Source organism: Diabrotica virgifera, chromosome 3 (genome assembly GCF_917563875.1).
Source record: "Diabrotica virgifera virgifera chromosome 3, PGI_DIABVI_V3a".
NCBI lineage: Eukaryota > Metazoa > Arthropoda > Insecta > Coleoptera > Chrysomelidae > Diabrotica > Diabrotica virgifera.
This window is the reverse complement of record NC_065445.1, coordinates 64,564,950-64,587,383: the sequence shown is the minus strand read 5'-3', so window position 1 is coordinate 64,587,383 and position 22,434 is coordinate 64,564,950. Positions and strand designations below refer to the sequence as shown.

Below are 22,434 nucleotides of genomic sequence, written 5' to 3'. Positions count from 1 at the left end.
AGCAATAAAATTGCTGGTAAATAACCTGTCTTTGTACTTTACTAATTAGACCAACGTATTATAACTATTTTTTTTTTCAAAATTTAAAGATTATGCAAAAAAAAGAAAAATTTATATTTTGTCGATAAAATATTAAACAAGCATCTCATCTTTATAATCTTTATAAGTTTGATCAATGTATCATGAGTATTTTGGTTATTATTGCGATCGTAAATTGTTAATTAACAATTGAATTGTTGCTAAAATATTCGTTTAACTTTCACCGGCTTCTGGAATTACAATCTATACCAAGAAATCTTTGATGTCACTAAGATATTTAATTATTGATTAATAATTACTTACCTAAAACTTTATTTGAAAATTATAGTTTTTGTTAGGAAAACCCGCATTTTCCGAGGAAACTTTTCGTCGGAGCAAATCCTGAAAAACATATCTCTGTGCAGAATTTAATTGCGGTGAATTTTTATTTGGGTGTTTTTGTTGTAAAGTTAAAATCTTCGGAGTTATAGAGCAATAATTGAAAAAAATACGATTTGTCGGCGCCATTTTGTTTATAAAAAAAGTAGCGCACTATCTGCGGACTTTGCATACCTATATTATTAATATATAGGATCTTATAATTCGATTCCACCAATAAAATTGCTGGTAAATAACTTTTCCATGAATTTTGCTAATTAGCCCAGAGTATAATTAATATCGCGTAATATCTATTTCCGAATTCCAAATGAAACTTGGACATTGGGAACAACAGATACACAATAGGACACAAATCTTCATTTGTTTCCTTATCTGTCCTTCATTTAGAGAACACAGAGTAGAAGGAGTCGTGGAAGAAGAAGCAACTCCTGGTTAAACAATTTGAGAGCTTGGTTTAAATGCACTTCTGTTGATCTCTTTAGAGCAGCGGTATCGAAAGTGCGAATAGCCATGATGGTTGCCGACCTTTTTAGAGGAGATGGCACATGAAGAAGAAGAGAGGTATGAAAAACTTTTTAGTCGAATGAAGCTTATTAAATTTCGAATGAGAACACGAATCACTGATAAGCATTTGACAATCGATATCAACATTGATGCACTTAGGTCTGAGAAATAAAGCCAGACTTTTCCCTATTTATTATATTTCGTTTATTTTTTATTATTATTATGTTTTATTATGTGTAAGTCTAATAAATATGTTTGATTCTCATTTTTGTTATATCTTCTTAAAAAAAAAACAGTTACTTCTTGTTCTTGTTTGCTTTGGAAAATAAATAAAATTGTTTTGTCCGCCTGCTGAAAATGTTGGCCACCCATGTTCTAAGTAAAAGTATGGTCTACAGTCTCAAACTGATATGGTAGCAATTTATCTAAACTTAAAACTAAAACATCACTACCACTAGGCTTCGTGATATAGACATCTACATTCCCGAATTCGCTCATGAACTGTCGACAAGCTCCACATGGAGTGGTGAATGAATTTTCTTGCTGCGCCACTACACATACCGCCTTGAACTTCATTTTTCCTTCGCTGATAGCTTTTACGTAGGCGCATCGTTCTGCGCATAGGCCTACGGTGAATGCGCTGTTCTCTACATTGCAGCCTGAGAATATCGTTCCATCATCACACATCACGCTGGCTCCAACTTTGAAATTACTGTAAGGGCAGTAGGCATTGAGCCTTCCTTCTGTAGCTATGTTGATCAGATTCTGTATTTTTGGATCTGCAAAGAATATATTGGTATTAATTTACAATAATGAAAATATCTTACTACAAACTGCCGACATAAAAAGCTACACATCTTCATATATATATATATATATATATATATATATATATATATATATATATATATATATATATATATATATATATATATATATATATATATATATATATATATATATATATATATAGTTTTTCTAAGTTTCTTGAACCATACTATATTTAATTAAATTTTGTATTTCTTGGGTTTAGGTTCAGTGAATAATGTTAAAAAAAAAAAATTGGTATTAGATTTTATTTTTCCATTTAAATCGACGTTTCGGTGGATATCTCTCACCTTTGTCAAGATTCTAAAAATGCATACAAATGAATACAAGATGTTATTATAAAACATGTTCAAAAACTTACCTACACGTAAATCGACACACTCACAATAATGGACATATACAGAATAAAATGTGAAACCTGTTATCTCATTGCTAGATGGTATAGTAATTACTATTAATTATTAATTATGGTACAGTGACGTATCTTTTATGTTGTTATAAAATATTGCAAAGTGGATGTTTGTTACGACTTTAGGAGGTTTTTGTTTTGTTTCGGGTGTTATAATTATCATTATTTAAATGAGATTGTAATATATTCTACTTAGGTTGTTAGTGTCCTTTTTGTCGTTGATATCTTTTAGCCAAACATAACATAACAGTGGCTCACAAGGGCAACAACCTTTTAAATAAATATTTTACCAAATTGAAAACAAAGACTCCAAAACTTAAAAAATCACATGTTGTTTACGAGATACCATGTACTAACTGTGAAGGTGTCTACATCGGGCAAACCAGTCAACTGCTTCAATCTAGAATTCGTTCCCACAAATACGATAAAAACAACACAACTGCGCTTACAAAGCATGAGAATGGGAAGAAGCATAAATTTGACTTCGATAACATCAAAGTCTTAAAAACCGAGAAAAATAAAAAAAAGAGGGAAATATACGAATCGATTGAAATAAAAAGAAACACCAATGCTATCAACGACAAAAAGGACACTAACAACCTAAGTAGAATATATTACAATCTCATTTAAATAATGATAATTATAATACCCGAAACAAAACAAAAACCTCCTAAAGTCGTAACAAACATCCACTTTGCAATATTTTATAACAACATAAAAGATACGTCACTGTACCATAATTAATAATTAATAGTAATTACTATACCATCTAGCAATGAGATAACAGGTTTCACATTTTATTCTGTATATGTCCATTATTGTGAGTGTGTCGATTTACGTGTAGGTAAGTTTTTGAACATGTTTTATAATAACATCTTGTATTCATTTGTATGCATTTTTAGAATTTTGACAAAGGTGAGAGATATCCACCGAAACGTCGATTTAAATGGAAAAATAAAATCTAATTCCAATTTTTTTTTTAACATTATTCACTGAACCTAAACCCAAGAAATACAAAATTTAATTATATATATATATATATATATATATATATATATATATATATATATATATATATATATATATATATATATATATATATAATTTTATAGCATTACGATCTCGGGGAGTTACCGACAGAAGTGAAGACACTTCACTAACGAACTTAATTTAAGAAGTGCATAATGTAAAAACAGCGTTAAGAAAAAACGGCTTCTCAACATATACCATAGAAAAATCTCAGAATGCCCGAAGAATAATTAAGGACCCAACAGAAGAAGAAAAACCGATTGGCAAGACCATTCTACCATAATATGTGAAGGAACGACCGAGAAAATAGGGAGAGTGCTGAGAAATCAAAATAGAAACGATATTTAACATAGACACACAAATCTCGACTATTTTACCAACTGCAAAAACCAGAATATCGTTAAAAAATCAAGGACTATACGAGATTCCGTGTGAGGCCATGACACGGAGGACAGACCAACCGAAAAATCCATGTTAGACGAAAAGAACACCGAAATGTCATCGAAAGGAGTGGAAAAACATCATCTCTTGCACAACATGTAGTAAATCGCAAATACAGGACATAAAATAAACCTGAACCAAACGACGTTGAACTAACCTGAACCTAACATAGAAATCAAAAGAAAACGTGAAATCAGAGAATCGATAGAAATAGAAAAAAATCCTAACAGTCTAAACCAAAAAGATGATGTTCAAAGGTTTCCTATTTAAAAGCTAGAATATTTCACAGGGTAATGCGAACATTGAGAAAATAACAGAGTTTGATTGATACTTGATACACCCGGTATAAAATTAAAATTTATCTGTTTAGCGACAATATTATTACAGCGATATTGTTAAAGAATAATGCTATAACATGTTAAACAAATCACTTAAATCGGACAACAGATTTAAAAAATTCGAGATATCAACAATGACCCATTTTAAGGTGGGCGGTTAATTTGCCGATGAGTGTATATGTAGGTACCTACAATTAGTGAAATTTGTCCCTCATTTTTTTTTTTTTTTTATTTTACAAAATAGTCGCATCAACCTCGGAGGTTATTAGCGACATATACATATACATAAGGTAATTTATTTACAGATGTTAGATTTTGTTAAATACATTGATATCTTTAAGGAATTTTACCAAGTGTTCAATTTTACAATTTTCTCCTAAGATTTCACTTGTTGATCCGATGATGTGGTTGTTCTGTCTCTGCAACTGGTATTTTGGACACTCTGCAAGTACATGCTTAACACTTAGTGGGATATTACAGTTTTCACATAAAGTGGGATTAGTGTGACCAATTATGTGTCCGTGGGTAAGTCGGGTATGTCCTAGACGAAGGCGAGTAACAATGTCATGGTGAGTTCTGTTGTGAATTTGAGATTTCCACGGTTTTACAAACGTTTTCACTTCGCGAAGTTTTGAAGTTGAACTGTCCCACTGGTTTTGCCACAGATTTTTGACTTTCACTTTAATAAATGATTTTAAATCATTAAGAACTACATCTCTCACTTCACTCGCGGTTTCACTGTCCCTGGCTTGTTGGGCTGTCCGATCCGCCGCTTCATTTCCTTGGAGGCCAATGTGTGAAGGAACCCATAGGAATTGTACAATATGGTTGTTGTTTTGAATGGTAGCTAGTTCTTTTTTAATTAGGAGAGCAATTGGATGCTTCGTGTACAGTTGGTTAATGGTATGGATGGAACTGAGGGAATCGGTAATTATAAGAGCATTGGATATATTACTGGAGTTAATATGAACGAGAGATTGATAGATGGCGTATAGCTCGCCAGTATGTATACAGCTTAAGGATGGTAGTTTATACTCAAGTGTACTATTTGGAGTAATGACAGCTGCCCCAACTCCAGTAGATGTTTTAGAAGCGTCTGTATATATATGATAGGATTTAGAAAATTTTGTTAGTTTGTTGAATGTTATAGTTATAATTATTGAATGTTCAGCTCCTGGGATAATTCAGTCGATGTATCCGTGTCAGGTTCTTCATCCTCGTAGTTGTCTTTTGTGAGCTGTCTCGTAATTTTTTTGTTAAGCTTTGTACATTTTAATTTTAATGAGCGTTCGGATGTATATGAATGAATTTTGGTTATGAGTTTTTTAAATCCTAGAATGTCTACTGTATATTTATTTACAACGCTGATAACATCTTTTGTTCCATGAGCGTTTTCAAATAAATCAACTGTTTCCTCAAAAGTTAATATTTGCTTTTCGGAATTGAATAATTCTTTAATTGGTTGCATTAGCGTTTCTAATGGTATTGTTGATATTTTTGTTTTTATTCTTTTTTGTTTCTGAGTTGGCTTTGAAAATACATCATCACTAGCTGATGTCTCAATCGGGGGTGATATTGCTTCAGATACAGTTCGTTTGGAGGATGATTTAGATGTATTTTCTTCGTTGGATACGCTAAATTCTTTTGGTGCTGGATTCTCTTTATTTTCATTAACCGAGCAAGAATTATTGCTTAGACTGGAAGATGAAGGCTGGTTAGTTATGACTATGTGAGGTGAGGGGGCTGATGAGGTGGATATATTTGGTTTAGATATCACTGGCATTGTATTATCTGTAGTTGATGTATCAAGAGGTGTTAGGTTGGTTGTAGATAATATTTTTGTTAGTGGCGTTGAATTATTTGATATGTTTGTAGAAGTGCATGTTGTTGAAGGTGTAATAGCAGTCGTTTCTGTTGAAGTTACTGTACTAGGTTCGTTTCTGTTTGAAAGTGTAGCAGTTGGGACAGCTGTTTCTGAGTGATTTACATTTACTGAGCAACTACTGGAAATATGGCCATGTTGTTTGCAAATGAAACATAAGTTGTCTAATGTCAAAAAAATTCGATTTGTAGTATCTTCATGAGTTATTAAAATGGTATCAGGAATTGGACCTGTGGGTGGAGATACGTAAATATGTCGACGGAAACTGAGTACATGTTTGTATTCAGGATTGTTGGTTCCTATTCGCAAAAATGACATTGATGAAGTTGGTTTTAGCCCTAAGAGCAGTAGTTCGTTTTCTATTACCTTATGCGGGATAGTGGGAGAAACATTGGATATTAGGAGTCTTTCACTTGGAGTAATTAGTCTACGGACTTGAATTTGTGTATTGTTTACAGTGATGAAACCTCTGCTGTTTGAAAAAAATTCATCTACGACTTGTTTGGTTGAGAAATAGATACAGATACGATTGTTGGTGATTCTTGATGAAAAATAATGTGTTTTGGACTAACTAAAGCTCCTACCGCTAACAAGTATTCTTCTAATTTAACATCGTTGAGAGAATTAAAAACTACTGCTTGTAGCTTGGATGGATAGATTGTTTCTTTTTGTCTACTAGCTGCAGCAGAGTAAGATAAAGGTTTTTGTGATGTGGATTGCGATAATGATTCATCGCTATTATTAGTGACGTCGAATTCCATTTCTCAACACCATTTGATTTTCCTAAGTACGGACCTGTTCCGCTTCGGATTTTGGTAATTGTCTTTAAAGACAAAAAATTGGTGTCGATCAATGACTGGTGTTGTTTATTGACGGTTTTATAAAATTCTTTGGTTATGAAATACTTAATAATAGAAAAATATGTACTCACAGAAAATGTTTTTCTATACACACTTAACTAACACTATTATACTTGATGTTAACGTAGTGTAAGAATACTATGATTGGTTTTTGTAAGTTAAATTTACTATTTGTCAGGATCGATCAAAAAGCATGTGTGCTTATTCGATATCAGTGCCGGACTCTGTCCCTCATTTTATTTTACATCCAGTATTGAAATCCAAACCATGTCTATATTTGATATTACTCTTTCATTCTGGCAGATTGTATATTCAAATATTGATCGGTGGCAAGCAAATATATCGGCTTTATAATAATTCATCTATTCCAGATTGAAATATCCACGTAAGCATTTCATAATTGATAAAAAATTGTGTAGTTAACAAAATTTCCTGTTAAATTTAAAGTCCATTAAATCAGGGCCGTGCGGTGCTATGATGCAGTGCTATGATGCGGTGAGGCAGCCGCATCAGGCGGCATCACAAAAGGGGCGGCATAATAATCAGTAAAATCAAAATACAAATAATTGAGCAATTCAATAATTAAAAATATATATAGGACCAAGTGTCAGCCGAAAATATTTAACCGGTGAAGGTACAGAACTTATTTTGACAAATTTTGAAAAACTAGTTCTTGATTTAAAACGTCTCAGAGGACAAGGCTATGATAACGGGATTAATATGAAAGGAATAAGAAAGGGTGTGCAAAACAGAATATTTGAAAAATATCCGAGGGCGTTTTACGTGCCCTGTGCATCACACCTTAGTCATAAATGACGCAGCGTCTTCTTCTACAGAAACAACAACCTTTTTTTGTATTATACAAGAACTGTACACTTTTTTCTGGTTTTACAAAGCGTTGGGAAGTTCTGAAAAAAACATGTTGCACAACTAGCACTAAAACCGTTGAGTACTACTAGATCGTTAAGTCGAATAGATGCATTGAAACCTCTAAGATTTCAATTTTGTGAAATATATAATGCCTTATTCGAAATAGTAGAAGACGTCAACAATGATTCAGAAACTAAAGTCAAAGCACGAGGATTAGTAAAAAATATTAAAAATTATAAATTTATATGCCGTGCAGTTCTTTGGCATGATATTTTATTTCATATAAATTCAGTCTCGAAGACGTTGCAACATGTAACTATAAATTTGCCAGATTATGTAAAAATGTCGTCAGAAACTATGGAAAAAATGAAAATTTACTGACAATTTGGGTATGATCAAATGAAAATTACTGATAATGAAATTGCAGAAAATCTTGTAAATAAGTTCCGAATTTCCTGCTGAAAATGAATATTGAGGCAAGAGAAAAATGCGTCAATTTGATCTGTGGAACAGCTCTCAACAGAGGAAGAGCAATTATTTAAAGTAAATTTTTTCATCTACATTTTAGACATTGCCTTTAATTCTTTGATTGATCGATTTTCGCTTTTAGAAACTCATAATAAAAATTTTAAATTTTTATATGATATTTTTAAATTGAGGGAAATATAAGAAATGGGAAAAGGGAAAGATGATAAAATACTAGAAAATCTTCATTCAGTACTTTTCATAGAAAAAGAATCGGATATAGAGGCAAATGATTTTCTAGAAGAATTATTGCATGCTTTATCCCAAATGATACCATACTCCATGAAACCTTTAGAGGTTTTGAACTATTTGTGCCAAAATAACCTAATAATTTCTTTATACCCAAATATAGTTGTATCACTAAGGGCCGGTATTATCTGTTCTAATTAAACCCCGGTTAGAGGAATTTTGTCATGCGAGGTGCAGAAAATACTGGCCCAAAGAATTTTATTAACACTCTCTGTCTCGGTAGCTTGGGGAAATTAGCACTTATTTCAATAGAGTCCTCACTAGCTGCTACTTTAGACTACACCAATCTGATTGACGAGTTTGCCAGAATTAAAATCAAAAGGATAAAATTGTATTTTTCATAAATGTTATTTAATGTTAATACATATTTCATTTAATTTTAAGTATGTCTTCTTTTTAAAATAAAACTTTTCATTCATTTTGTGTATTTTCATTTAATAAAAATAAATACCAGTATTAAGTTTCAATAATATTTAGGGGGCGGCATTTCGAAGACTTGCATCATATTGAAAAGATGTACCGCACGGCTCTGCATTAAATTTCAGTTTACTCAAGTTCACACTTCAGTTTACTAAATTTCAATTACTCTTTCATTCTGGCAGATTGTACATTCAAATGTTGATCTGTGGCAAGTACATATATATCGGCTCTATAATAATTCATCTATTCCAGATTGAAATATCCACGTAATAGTGGAGTCACTGAAGGTGGATATGAGCTATAACCTCCGATTTCGTTCAACCTCCATCGATTTGCATGAAAATTGGTGAGTGGTTAGAGGATATCTCAAGAAACAAAGGTGACATGGTGCCAACTTGCGCTTTTACCCTGGGGGTGGGTGTCACCCCTTCTCGGGGTAAAAATTATTTTATTAAAAATAACCCCATAATTAGATAGGGGGACAAATTCTAAGAAAATTTGTTATATAAAGTTATTAAAATAAATCAAAACTTTTTGTGTTATTAAATATCAAAATTTTTAATTTTTCCTGAGAAAAATGCATATTTTTAACCGAATTTTCATAGATAAATCAAAAACTATGTTTTTGCAAAAAAGTTATTATTACCAAAATTGAAGCTAATAAAAAATTAAATAAACTCCTTACTAAAAAAACGTTTTAGTACCTATTACCTAAAAGTGAGTTATAGGTAGGGTTACCATAATTTATTAAGGCCAAATCCTACAAGAACAACAAGACCAGAGTTATAATGTCAACAGGAGAAACAGAACGTATAGAACTAAAAGGAGGAATCCGCCAAGGAGACTCGCTCAGCCCATTGTTATTCAATATGATGATGAATCAAATAATTCACGAAGTCAGAAAACGACATGGATACCACATGGGAGCGCATAAAATCACGATACTATGCTATGCCGATGATGCAGTACTAATTGCTCATAACGAGGATTTTGCAAATAAATTTAATTTGAGAATATCGGTAGAAAAAACTAAATCTATAGTAATAAGTAAAGAGCCGCGTAGATGCAAGTTAGAAATAGACGGCAAAATTGTAGAACAAGTAATGAAATTCAATTACCTAGGAGTAGAGATCACTAGTGACAGGAATATAAGAACAGAGACCACAACACAAGCAACAAAAGCGGCAAGAGTAAGTGGTTGCCTCCGAGAAACCATATGGAGAAACAAATATCTGACCACGGAAAGCAAAATAAAAGTATACAAGACAACAGTAAGACCTATCCTAACATATGCAGCGGAGACAAGGACCGATACAAGAAAGACGAAACAACAAATCAACAATATCGAAATGAAAGTATTAAGATCGATAGCGGGCATATCATTAAGAGACAGACAAAGCAACAGAAGTATACGAGAACGTTGCAAAATTCAAAATATTAACAGGTGGATAAAAACAAGAAAGAAAAACTGGAACGAACATGTAAACCGAATGGAACCAGATAGATTAGCGAACATCTGTAAAAACAACAAGCCGTATAGCAGAAGACCCGTTGGAAGGCCGCCGAAAAGGTGGAAAGGCAATGTACAGTCAACAACAACTGAAACGGAATAAGAGGCAGACAAACAGGAGTAATCCTAGTAGCGCGAAGAAGAAGAAGAAGAAATCCGGACAGGGGTAATCCAAGGGTTGTAGAAAATGTAAAATGTTAATTTGACTGTATTTCTACCTCTACATTGTACATACCTATATGCGAAATGCATATGACACAAGTAACGTTGCTTTTAGAAAATGCTTCAAATAGTTCTTTTCATTTGTCATGAGTGTTTGGGGTTTCTTATTTAGGTAGTAAGGTCCATTTATTACCATAAAGAATGAAATTTCCCACCGTTGTGCCAAGTGTTTTACATTTTTTTTAGTAAAGGAAAAAATCCGGACATTTCTCATATCCGGACGCCAATCCGGACATGTCTTTCAAATCCGGACTGTCCTGTCCGGACGAAATCCGGACGTATGGTAACCCTAGTTATAGGTAATTGAATGCATATTTTTTCGGCAAGTACTCAAATCTAAGTATTCCAGCTTAAATTACGGGAAAATGATGCATTTTATAATATAAACTTATTAAACATTTGTGAAAGTACTTAGAAATATTTATCAAATGAGATACCTAACAAGTTAATAGCATTAAAATTTATGTTCCACAAATTTTTCAAACTTTATCTTTTAAAAAATTTTACAAAAAATGTTATCGTCTTTTTTATTAACTCCGTTATTTTTTAAGATATCAGATTCACCTAAAAACAGTTTGAAATGTAATTCCAAAGGCTATTAAAAGGCGTTGAATTTAATCTTTTAAACCCATTACTTTTTTAAAAATTCAAGATTAAATGGCCACGGTTACATGGTTCTCGCAGCCAAATTTAAGCTTTAAACGTTTCTATCTCGGTTATTTTTCACCCTACAGAAATAGTAAAAAAGGTATTAAATTTGATATAGAAAAAAACTAAAATTTGGTTATTTACCATTTTTTACGTATTTTTTACGTACAGAAATGTTTGTAGGGATTACTATAAATTTTAATTTTTGTGGAAATGGCGTCTGTTTTATTTTTCACTTTTTCCTAAAAAATTCGAAAGGTTTCTCTTAGTTTCATCATAACTTGCTTAATTTTGATGCTATTAACATCTTCTGGAGCTCATTTGTTAGGTATTCTGAAGTAATTTGATGTGTTTAGCAGATATATTTTATAAAATGCATCGTTTTCCCGTTATTTAAGCTGGAATACTTAGATTTGAGTACTCATCGAAAAAATATACATTCAACTACCCATAACTCACTTTGAATTAACATTATTTTAGTACTTTGAGTGAATGGTGTATTCAGTTTTTTATTGTCTTTAATTTTGGTAATAATAACTTTTTTGTAAAAGCTAATAGTTTTTGAGTTATACGTGAATAACAGCTTTAAAACATGCATTTTTTACGAAAAAATAAGATTTTTGATATTTAATAACTAAAAAGTATTGATTTATGTTGATAACTTAATATAACAAATTTTGTTTAGAATTTGTCCCTCTATCGATTTATGGTATTATTTTTAATAAAATAATTTTCACTCCAGAAAAGAGGTGGGATCCACCTCCAAGGCAAAAGCGCAAATTGGCATCATGTTACCTTTGTTTCTTGAGGTATCCTCTAACTGCTCACCAATTTTCATGAAAATCGATGGAGGTTCAACGAAATCTGAGGTGAAAACCTTAAGTGACTGCATTATAAACATTTCATAACTTATCAAAAATTGTGTAGTTAACAAAAGTTCCTGTTAAATTTAAAGTCCATTAAATTTCAGTTTTGTTAATTAAACTCTAAAAATAAATTTTCCATGAAATGTTTCCAAAATGTGTTTATATCAACAGTCCATTCTCTCACGGTAAAATATTGCGAAACCTCCGAATTTTAAAGAACCGCTTGGATTAACATGAAATTTAGCATACGCATAGCTAACATGTCAAAGAAAAAAAAGTGATACTGTGCCGATGTGTGCTTTTGCCCTGGGGGTGAGTACATTTTCTTCTCGGTGGTAAAAAACATACGCTGAAAGAAGTCCGGGAGTGGATAAACTGACTGACCCTAAGCAACGTTTGTTCTACAACACGTTTTTAGACGGTTTTAAGCAAGTAACTAAAAAGTACGAAAAAAAGTACTTAAGTAATCGAAAATATTCTCAGCAAAAGTATAGCTTAAAAATATGATGTATGTATGAAGTCTGTAGAACCAGTAGAAGCAGAGTTGTAGCTAATGAAAAGTAGGTTCTTATTCGTCGAATTCCAAATCGAATATTTCAACAGAATTCAAAGATTTCAACGTGAAATAACCAAAAATGGGTACTTTTCCGGGAAAACTCATCACAACTTTGTAAAAGCGTTTAAAAAAGCTTTATTTTTGTTTTTTAAAAAGTTTCTAGCAACAAAAGTAAGCAAGTTACGCTCAAAATAAAGTCCATTTTTTGGTAAAAATATCGTGAAAATCACCCCATATAATTAGCATCCCAAGTAAAATTAATTGTTACCGCTTTACAAATTACTTTATACTCATGTATACAGGGTGTAACAAAAATACAGGTCATAAATTAAATCACATATTCTGGGACCAAAAATAGTTCGACTGAACCTAACTTACCTTAGTACAAATATGCACATAAAAAAAGTTACAGTCCTTTGAAGTTACAAAATGAAAATCGATTTTTTCGAGTATATCGAAAATTGTAGAGATTTTTTATTGAAAATGAACATGTGGCATTCTTATACAAGGAGCATCTTAAAGAAAAATTATAGTAAAATTTGTGCACCCCATAAAAAATTTATGGGGGTTTTCTTCCCTTAAACCCTCCCAAACTTTTGTGTACGTTCCAATTAAATTATTGTTGTGGTACCATTAAGTAAATTCAATATTTTTAAAACTTTTTTGCCTCTTAGTATTTTTTCGATAAGGAAGTTTTTATCGAGTTGCGAGTTCGTTTTTAATATGTTAACATAAAATTTTTATGGGGGTATTGTACCTTTAAACCCCCCAAATATTTGTGTACGTTCCAATTAAACTATTACTGCGGTACCATTAATTAAACACAGTGTTTTTAAAACTTTTTTGCCTCTTTGTACTGTTTCGATAAGGCACCTTTTTTCGAGATGTGGCTTCTTTTTTAATATGGTTCAAAATATACCTAAAAATGTAAATCATAAATAAATTTTCATGTTATTACCAAGTCTCCATAACCGTACTTAACCATATACAAATATGTGGTGGATTTGACAAATATTCAAAATATCTCGATAAAAACTGAATTTTCGAAAAAGTATTAAGAGGTAAAAAAGTTTTTAAAATATTGTGTTTAACTAATGGTACTACAATAATAATTAAATTGGGACGACCATAAAAGTTTGGGGGGATTTAAAGGAACAAAACCCCCATAAAATTTTAAGGAGTGTCCAAATTTCACTATAATTTTTTCTTAAGAATCTACTGCCATAAGAATGCTACGTGTCCATTTTCAATAAAAAATCTCTAATAGTTTTCGATATATTGGAAAAAATCGATTTTCATTTTGTAACTTCAAAGGGCTGTAACTTTTTTTATGTGCACATTTGTACTAAGGTAAGTTAGGTTAAATCGAACTGTTTTTGGTCCCAGAATATGTGGTTAAATTTATGACCTGTATTTTAGTTACACCCTGTATATTGTTTATATATGCAAGGTCCAACGTTTCAAGTGCTTATTTTTGAAAGGGCTGTAGTCGAAGGCTTGAAAGAGTCACTAATCACGAGTGTATGCAAATTTTGAACAGACATTTATTAACCAACTATTTTTGTATTACAGAGAAACAAAAATTTCAAAATATTCAGAAATGCAAAACCTACAATTTTTTACTGTTTGAGATGTTTGGTATCACTAATAATAATTTTTAAATTTCGAAAAAAGGAATTTTTTTAAAATTAAAAAAAAATTACTTTTCAAACCAACATTTTTCATAAATACTCACTTTGAACTGATGAAACCTACGATCATATAAACAATACATATATAAGTAAAGTAACGATTGTGAAGCGGTAACAATTAATTTCATTTGGGATGCTAGTTAGGGGGTGATTTTTACGAATTTTTCGTAACAAAAAAAGGGACCAACTTTATTTTGAGCGTAACTTGCTTACTTTTGATGCTAAAAAGTTTTTTTAGAGACAAAAACAAACCTTTTTTTAAATAGTTTAAAAAAGTTGTTTTCCCGAAAAATGTTTTATTTTTTGGCTATTTTACGTTGAAATATTCGATTTGGCAAATAAGAACTTATTTTTCATAAGCCACCACTTTACTTTTGTTAGGTCTAGGGGCGTCACGAATACACAATTTTTCGTTTTTTATGTTATTTGCTAAAAACCGCCTGAAAAGATGATTTTTTTTTTGAAAAATTAACATTTTCACTCGCTAACTCGAAAAGTATTGACTTAGTTAAAAAACTCTACAGAACAAAAGTTGTTTAGAATTAGTCAATTTATCCATCTCTGGACTTATTTTAAACGTGTGTTTTTTCACCCCCGAGAAGGGGTGACTTTCACCCCACACATAAAAGCAATCAACGGCACAAAATCAACTTTGAAAGTGGAGGGTAAGTAGGAACCTGAATCCAAATTTTCAAGCAAATCCGTCGACACTGAAAATTGCCCTAGAAAACGGTCATTTACTGTGCTATAGCATAGCTACAATTTAGCTTCTACTGGGTCTACAGACTTCATAATATACACCATTTTTTTCACTTTTTTATAAGCCATGTTTTTGCTAAGAATATTTTTTTCGATAAAATACTTATAGTCTGGGAGGTGCTGTCGAATTTTTACGGTGATTTTGGCACGGACTCTATGGCTTTATTTTAATGGTTAGTACTTGTTTGATAACGAAAAATGTCAAAAAAATAATACGAAAGTAGATGGAAAAAACCCTAGAACGTACCTATATGTCAAATATTTATCTCCATTCCTTACATGCATATGGTCTAGTGACTAGGATACCTAGCTTTCACCCAGGAGTCCAGGAGGCTCGGGTTCGATTCCCGACATCGGAGATTTGTTTTTAAAATTGACATTATAATATGAAAAAATTTTTATATATAATACTTTTTTATACAGTACGTAAATCGTTCGGATGGACATAGGGATTATACATTGAGAGAATTGTGGCAACTGCGGCACACTGCGGTAACCTGTGTTAGTTGAAGCTTCTGTTCGAGTACGAGTTTTTGGTGCAATAGAGCTGTTAGAACGAATAGAATGAGTGAAATTTGAAGCAAGGCTGTCCATAAATAAATCGAAAACGCAGTTTATGATTAATGAGTTAATAATTTTACTTTAATTTTTAAAATATTTATTTTTAAAAACTAATTTCAAAACTAAACAGTTTTCCCATTCCCTTAGGCCAAAAATATTTAGCTACTACATTGTCATATTTTGGCGTTTATTTGTGTCAGAGTTATCAATTTTGAGGTTAATGCCCCTTATAGAGCATATAGTTGCCACAATTATCTCAATATAATACAATGTATATATTTATGTATCTAAATATGTACAGGGGTTCTCATTATATTTTGACCCCCAATTATTTTCCTTAATTTCGGGAATACAAAAAAAAGTTTCAAATAAAAGTTGTATTATTTTATCTGTACCGACCAACAGTGTAGCAACAGACCAAATTTGTATACAGGGAGTGCCCAATAAAATGCATCTTCAATATTTCAAATGGGACACCCTGTATTTTTTTATAGTTTTGAGTAGCCCTGCATTTCCTGATTACAAATATATAACATAGTGTAGCATTAAAACTTCAGGCATTTTTAATAGAAGAAATAGGTATTCGTGGGAACAGAAAAATAAATAGAAAAAGAAAAATTAAGCAAATAAAAAAGTCAGGAAGAAAATCAATAAATGTGTGGGTGCGGGATATTTCAAAACAAAATAGTTGGACCATTGTTTTATGATTATAAATTAACTGGGGAATCATATTTGGACACAGTCATTACAGAAGTGGATGAGTTATTAAATCAAAATTATACACAAAATCAATTAAATATTATGATATGGCAACAAGATGGAGCGCCGCCACATAATGTCGTAGCCGTTTAAGAACATTTAAATTATTAATTTAATGTGTGGATCGGCAATAAGGGTACCATTACATGGCCACCAAATAGTCCCGACTTAACACTATGTGATAGCTTTTAATGGGGGTTTTTAAAAGAAAAAGTGTATTTTGATTCAAATACAAATATTAAGACTATCACGGCAAAAGTTCGCGCGGAAATTTAAAATTTAAATGGTCATAATAACACAATATCTGACGCATTAGAAAATTTGAGACGAAGATATTACTTGTGCATTGATAACAATGGAGGGCACTTTGAGCATCTATTGTAATCTTAAATGTAGTATTGTAAGTCATTAATTTTGTCGACTTTCTAAATATATTTTTCTAAATACCTATATTTTTTTCTTATCTTAATATAGTATAGTAGTACCATACGGCATTATAGAACAAAACTAATGCTACACTATTATGTTATATATTTGTAATCAGGAAATGCAAGGCTACTCAAAACTATAAAAAATACAGGGTGTCCCATTTGAAATATTGAAGATGTATTTTATTTGGCACTCCCTGTATAAAAAATTTGGTCTCTTGCTACACTGTTGGTTGGTACAGTTAAAATAATACAACTTTCTTTTTTTTGTATTCCCGAAATTAAGGAAAATAAGCGGGGGTCAAAATATAATGAGAAAACCTGTACAATGTATGTTCCCTATGTCCAGCTGAATGATTTACGTACTGTATTGTGTCGTATACCTAAATAATATAAAGGTGGTATTACAAATTTTTTTTTTTTTTATGAAAGTGTAGTTATTCTTATTAGGTATTAATTTTCTGGGTCTTTTTTAATTTTATGCCCCGGTTTTGCCAGATGACACATCATTTGTTAAGCTTTGGAACAACTGACTATATAAAAAAAAACAGCCATGGCAAAATGCTCCGGTCAAATTTGACGCTACCTCCCGGACTATTAGTTTTAGAGTTATTTGCGAAAACCGTCTAACACGTGTTTTTTTGTTAAAAAATGAATATATTGACTCGCAAATAACTGAAAAAGTATTGACTTGCTGAAAAAACTCTATAGAACAAAAGTTGCTTACAATTAGTCAGTTTATCCACTTCCGGGATTATTTTGAGGTTAAATATTTCCACCCCCCGAGTAGGGGTGGGTAGTATGGGTGGTTCTCATCCCAAGGGCAAAAACACACATCCGCACAATATTATTTTTTTGACATGTTATGTATGCAAAATTTCATGTTAATCCAAGCTGTTCCAAAATTCGGAGGTTTTGCAATATTTTACCGTGAGTGAATGGACTAAAAATGTATTTCTATAAAAACGCGAATGTTTCATATTTATAGCAGTAGATTAATTAATAAATAAAAAAAAACACTTACCTAAGGCTTTTAGTTTGTAAATATTATCAAGATTTTCTTTTCCTTTTTTGGTGCAGACGCAGATAGACATTCTTGAATCCACCACTACACGTGAACCTAAATCGATAACAACGAAATGGTGTATAAATTGCAAACGTCTCCATTATATACGTATCAGAGTATTATCATGAATCCAATTATGACCTAGGTAAAGCAATTTTGCTGTATATAGTGATCTAACACAGTTCGCGCTTAAATAGATCGTTTATTATATTATAAAATAATACGAATAATTTTCAATGTAAAAAATCCGCTAGAAATGATAGCAATTTAATGCGATAACATCTGATATCTGATTGGTCTACAAACATTCCATACCACTGATTCTACGCTCGGATCTAGACAAGGGCGTAGCGAATAAAAGGAAGAAGAGGCAAAACAAAAAAACAGAGTAAAAATATAAAAATTATAAGAAGATTTTTAGAGCAAACTTAAAAAATAGATCTAAAAATACCTAAATTGCGATTTTGAAAATGTTGCCCTCTTAAAATTAAAAATAAACTTAATTTTCACTTTCATCATCATCAATGATGCTACAGCCCTATGAAAGAGCTTCGACCTTCCCAAGTCTATTATGCCAGTCAGTTCTATCCATTGCAAACAGTTGCCAGTTTGCGCGCTTATTCTTCTCCCATCCACATCTACACCATCCTTCCATCTGAGTTTTGGCCTACTCTTATTTCTACTTCCCACAGATTGTGCCATAAATATTCTTCTAGAAGGACTGTTCTGCTGTGATCTTATCTGCTTATAAGAGGTACTACGTCTTTACCACCAAATATTTCTTTATATCTGTGGTATACCTCGTAGTTGTACCTACGATGCCCTGTGGTGGCATCTGTGGTTTTCACAGATGCCACCCACCGAATATTCCTCTCAGGATCCTTCGTTCATATATGCGCAGAAGGTTTCCATCTGCCTTGGAGATGGTCCATATCTCCGATCCGTATGTCAACACTGGTTGTAGGTATAAGGGTTTTGTATATGGTTATTTTTGTTTTTTTAGCTTAACTTTCTGCTTCTCATATGTCTACTTAGTCCAAAATAGCATTTTTGTTTGCTAGGATTATCCTTCGCTTGATTTCTTCCATTATGACGTTCTCCTTGATGATCAGGGAACCTATACTAAAATCACAATCAAGATGCAGTAGAAGTAAACAAACCGAGACACGTTAACTGTCACAAAGAGCACTCCTGAATTATGATTTACAATGTATATATGTTACAGTTCAAGTTGATTATCCAGTTGGAGTTGACTCCAACTAGTTGGAGTCAACTTTAACGGCTGGTTTCAGTAAAAGTTGATTATAAATATAAAATGAAAATTTATATTCAACATTTACTAGTAAAAGTAGACTCCAACTAGGAAAAGTATACTCTTCCCAATGCCATTTAGTAAAAGTTGATTCTGATTCACACAAACAGCCGATTCTAGAAATTAAATGTTACTGAATATGTTAAAATTAGTCTAGGCTGTATCGTCGCCCCCGTTAGGTAAATTACTCCGATTCGAATTTTTTGCACAAACTTACTCAAAAAGAGGTCCTTATAACAAATCTACTGGGTGCCAGGCAGTACCTTGATCGATTAATTGTTTTTTAAACAATTTTTTTAGACAAATTCACAAAAATAATTTTTTCACTTCGAACAATTTTTTTTAGATCATTTGGGTTATTCTGAGCAAAAATTTGTGATTTTTCTCTAAAATTGATTGTTGTCGAGTTATACGCGATTTAAAATTTGAAATCCATTAAAGTTAAAATCCATTATTATGAAAGTCAGAAAGTGACCAAATCAAAGTTTATAGCCCCCTCTACAAGATCCAGCAGAAATTTTTGTCACTATTTTATTACTAAGCTTTATCTTTAATTATTAACAATGAGCGCTAAGTGCGTATTAGGCGGCCGTCAATGGTGAGTGCTAAAGAGATGCACCATTCCAGCCATCCAATGGTGAATCTCACTCGCACTCACATTGACGGCGCCTCAATACACGGTTAGCGCTCATTGTTGATAATTAAAAATAATATCTTATTAATGAAATAATGACAAAAATTTCTTCAGGATCTTATAGAGGTAGCTTTAATCTTTGATTTTTTTAGTTTCTATGGCATTCTATAATATCGTATGGCATTTTTGCCTTTCGGACAGTTCCGGCGCCAATTACATCTTTAACCCTGTTTCAAGTAACTAGTGTCGATGTACACTAGCCCAGGGGGACCGACTGCTTAACGTGCTCTCCGAGGCACGGTGAGACGGCTCGTGTCATTATTGAAAATGAAAATGGTTTGTCTTTAGCAGGGCTCGAACCCACGTGCACTGCCGTATGAGGCCAGCGATTATGCCGTTACTCCACTGCCGCTCGCTCGACTTTCACAATAATTATCTTTAACCGAGTTATTAAACCTTGAAAATGGTTATTTTGACGTTTTTCAAATTTTAAGTCGCTAATAACTCGACAACAGTCAAGTTTAGAGAAAAAAAGGCCCAACGGATCTAAAAAAAATTTGTACGAAGTGAAAAAACTATGTATTTTTGCGAATTTGTTTAAAATCATTGTTTATCGCCAAACTTCACTAAAATCATTCATTATTGTACTCATTTGCCCTCATTTTCGGCAGTAAAGTAACACTTTGTTGTATTGAAAGAAGAATGTTACTTTACCTGCCGCGATAATTAATCAAATTAACCGAGATTGAATGTAAGTGGTCAATGGCAGCAATCGATTATTTATTTTAGTGAAATTAAAATTTATTTACTTTAATTATTAAAAATATTGTACAAAATTTATCTTATTATTAATAAAATTTATGTCAAAAAGTAAAATTCTGTAGTGTTTCGCAATTATATTCATACAAAATAAATCAAAACTTTACAGATTTAGTAATTAGGTAGGTATACAATATTGATAACTATCGATTAAACATCAAAACCGGCCATCATGCAAAAGTCATCTGTCATTACTGTCATACGAATTTTTTATTTCGTCTAAAATTAAAAAAATTTCCTCAAAGTTGTAAGTAAGTGTTAATGTTTTTTATGATTAACGATACAATTTTGTACTCACCACCTCAATACTCTTTATCGAACGCGTCTGTTCCTCTGCTCGTAATATCAGACTCGTTCGATAAAGAGTCACTTTACTGACTGACTTTACTGAAATTGGTTAAACAATTTTTCGACCGCGGTACCGCGTGACACCCTGTGAATTTGTTATAAGGATTGTTATACGGATGTATTTCTTTGAGTAAGTTTGTGCAAAAAATCGAATCAGAATAATTTACCTAACGGGGGCGACGTTACAGACTATACTAGTAAGTAGTTGAAACGGTCAAAACAAAGAAAGGCACACTCATCAAAAATGCACTTGAGATTCTCGTATAATCAACATTTACTGAATCGATCCAGGAAGAGTCAACTCCAACTAGTAAAAGTTGATTTAAATTTTTAAAATCAACTTTTACTGCTCATTTCAGTTGGAATTGACTCCAACTAGTTGGAGTCAACTCTAACTGAGAATCAACTTGAACTGTAACATATACATTTTAAATCGCAAATGATGATTTGAAAATTTGATACATTGTAAATCATGATTCAGAAGTGCTCCTTGTAACAGTTAACATGTCTCGGTTTGTTTACTTCTACTGCATCTTGATTGTGATTTTAGTATAAGTATGTGAATTTGTCCACGTCTTCAAAGGTAGAGTTATCTACCGTGAATTGGTGACCAATGTTTCTTGCTCTATTGTTGAGTGTTGATGCCATCATCTTAGTTTTCTCATCGTTTACTTGCAGGCCATGTTTTATGAGGCATTTGAGGTGATATACATTTCTTCTAGCTTGCGTGTTGTGAGGGCAATTAGGTCCACATCATCTGCATGTGCCAAAATTTGGGATGATTTATTAAACATGTAAAATACACCATCTGAAAGATTATGAAAATCCCATCTTATGTAAAAAAAAGAAGTTTGCACGACCTATAGAACCGGAGATTTTTTTTTGATATATTAATTAAAGCCCAATTGCATATAATAGTTAAGAGCTAAAATTTGAGCAGCTTATCAATGCAGTTTCAGTTTTTTACTGACAATTTAATGAAGTTTAATATATGCATAATTAACATTGTAAAAAATTGTTAAAGTTGGTACACTAAAAAAAACAACAGTTTTTAAAAAAATTATAAAAAAAATATTTTTTGCTTCCAAATCACTTTTTTTAATAACTTGGTTTATTTTAAGACAAAAGTTATTCTTGGAATTTTTCGTAAACTTAATTAAAACGTAAAATACAAAAAAATTAAATATACCGAAAAACAGCAATTTTTGGCGTTTTCGAGGCCATTATTTTTCAGTAAGTTAGATATCGAATTTAAAAAAGCAAACTATTTTTTTAAATTCTATATCCACCCTATTGAAAAATGGTATCAAAACGCTAGAATTGGCTTTTTGAGTAGTTTTACAAAAAAAATATAAGACTTAATTTTCGTCTCAAAATAACCCAAATTTTGTTAGTTCTGAGAAAACTTTTAAATATTTTTGAAAAATTTAAAAGCAGAATGAAAGATTACGTTATTATCGAGGGGCGAAAGTCCCTGAAAACT

The 22,434-nt window shown here is 31.9% G+C and overlaps 1 protein-coding gene across 2 annotated transcripts in view; it reads right to left on the bottom strand.

Moving 5' to 3' along the window:
- Positions 1-1,101: 1,101 nt before the first annotated feature.
- The window catches only part of LOC114337888 (cytidine deaminase), a 41,744-nt gene continuing 20,411 nt past the window's right edge, over positions 1,102-22,434 (bottom strand). For both annotated transcript variants that reach the window (XM_050645136.1, XM_028288452.1), the window contains exons 2-3: positions 17,797-17,892; positions 1,102-1,700 (exon numbers count right to left, since the gene is read on the bottom strand). In XM_050645136.1, coding sequence (XP_050501093.1) covers positions 1,297-1,700; positions 17,797-17,866 — 474 coding nt within the window. In that variant the 5' untranslated portion in view covers positions 17,867-17,892 and the 3' untranslated portion in view covers positions 1,102-1,296. The remainder of the gene's footprint in view (positions 1,701-17,796; positions 17,893-22,434) is intronic.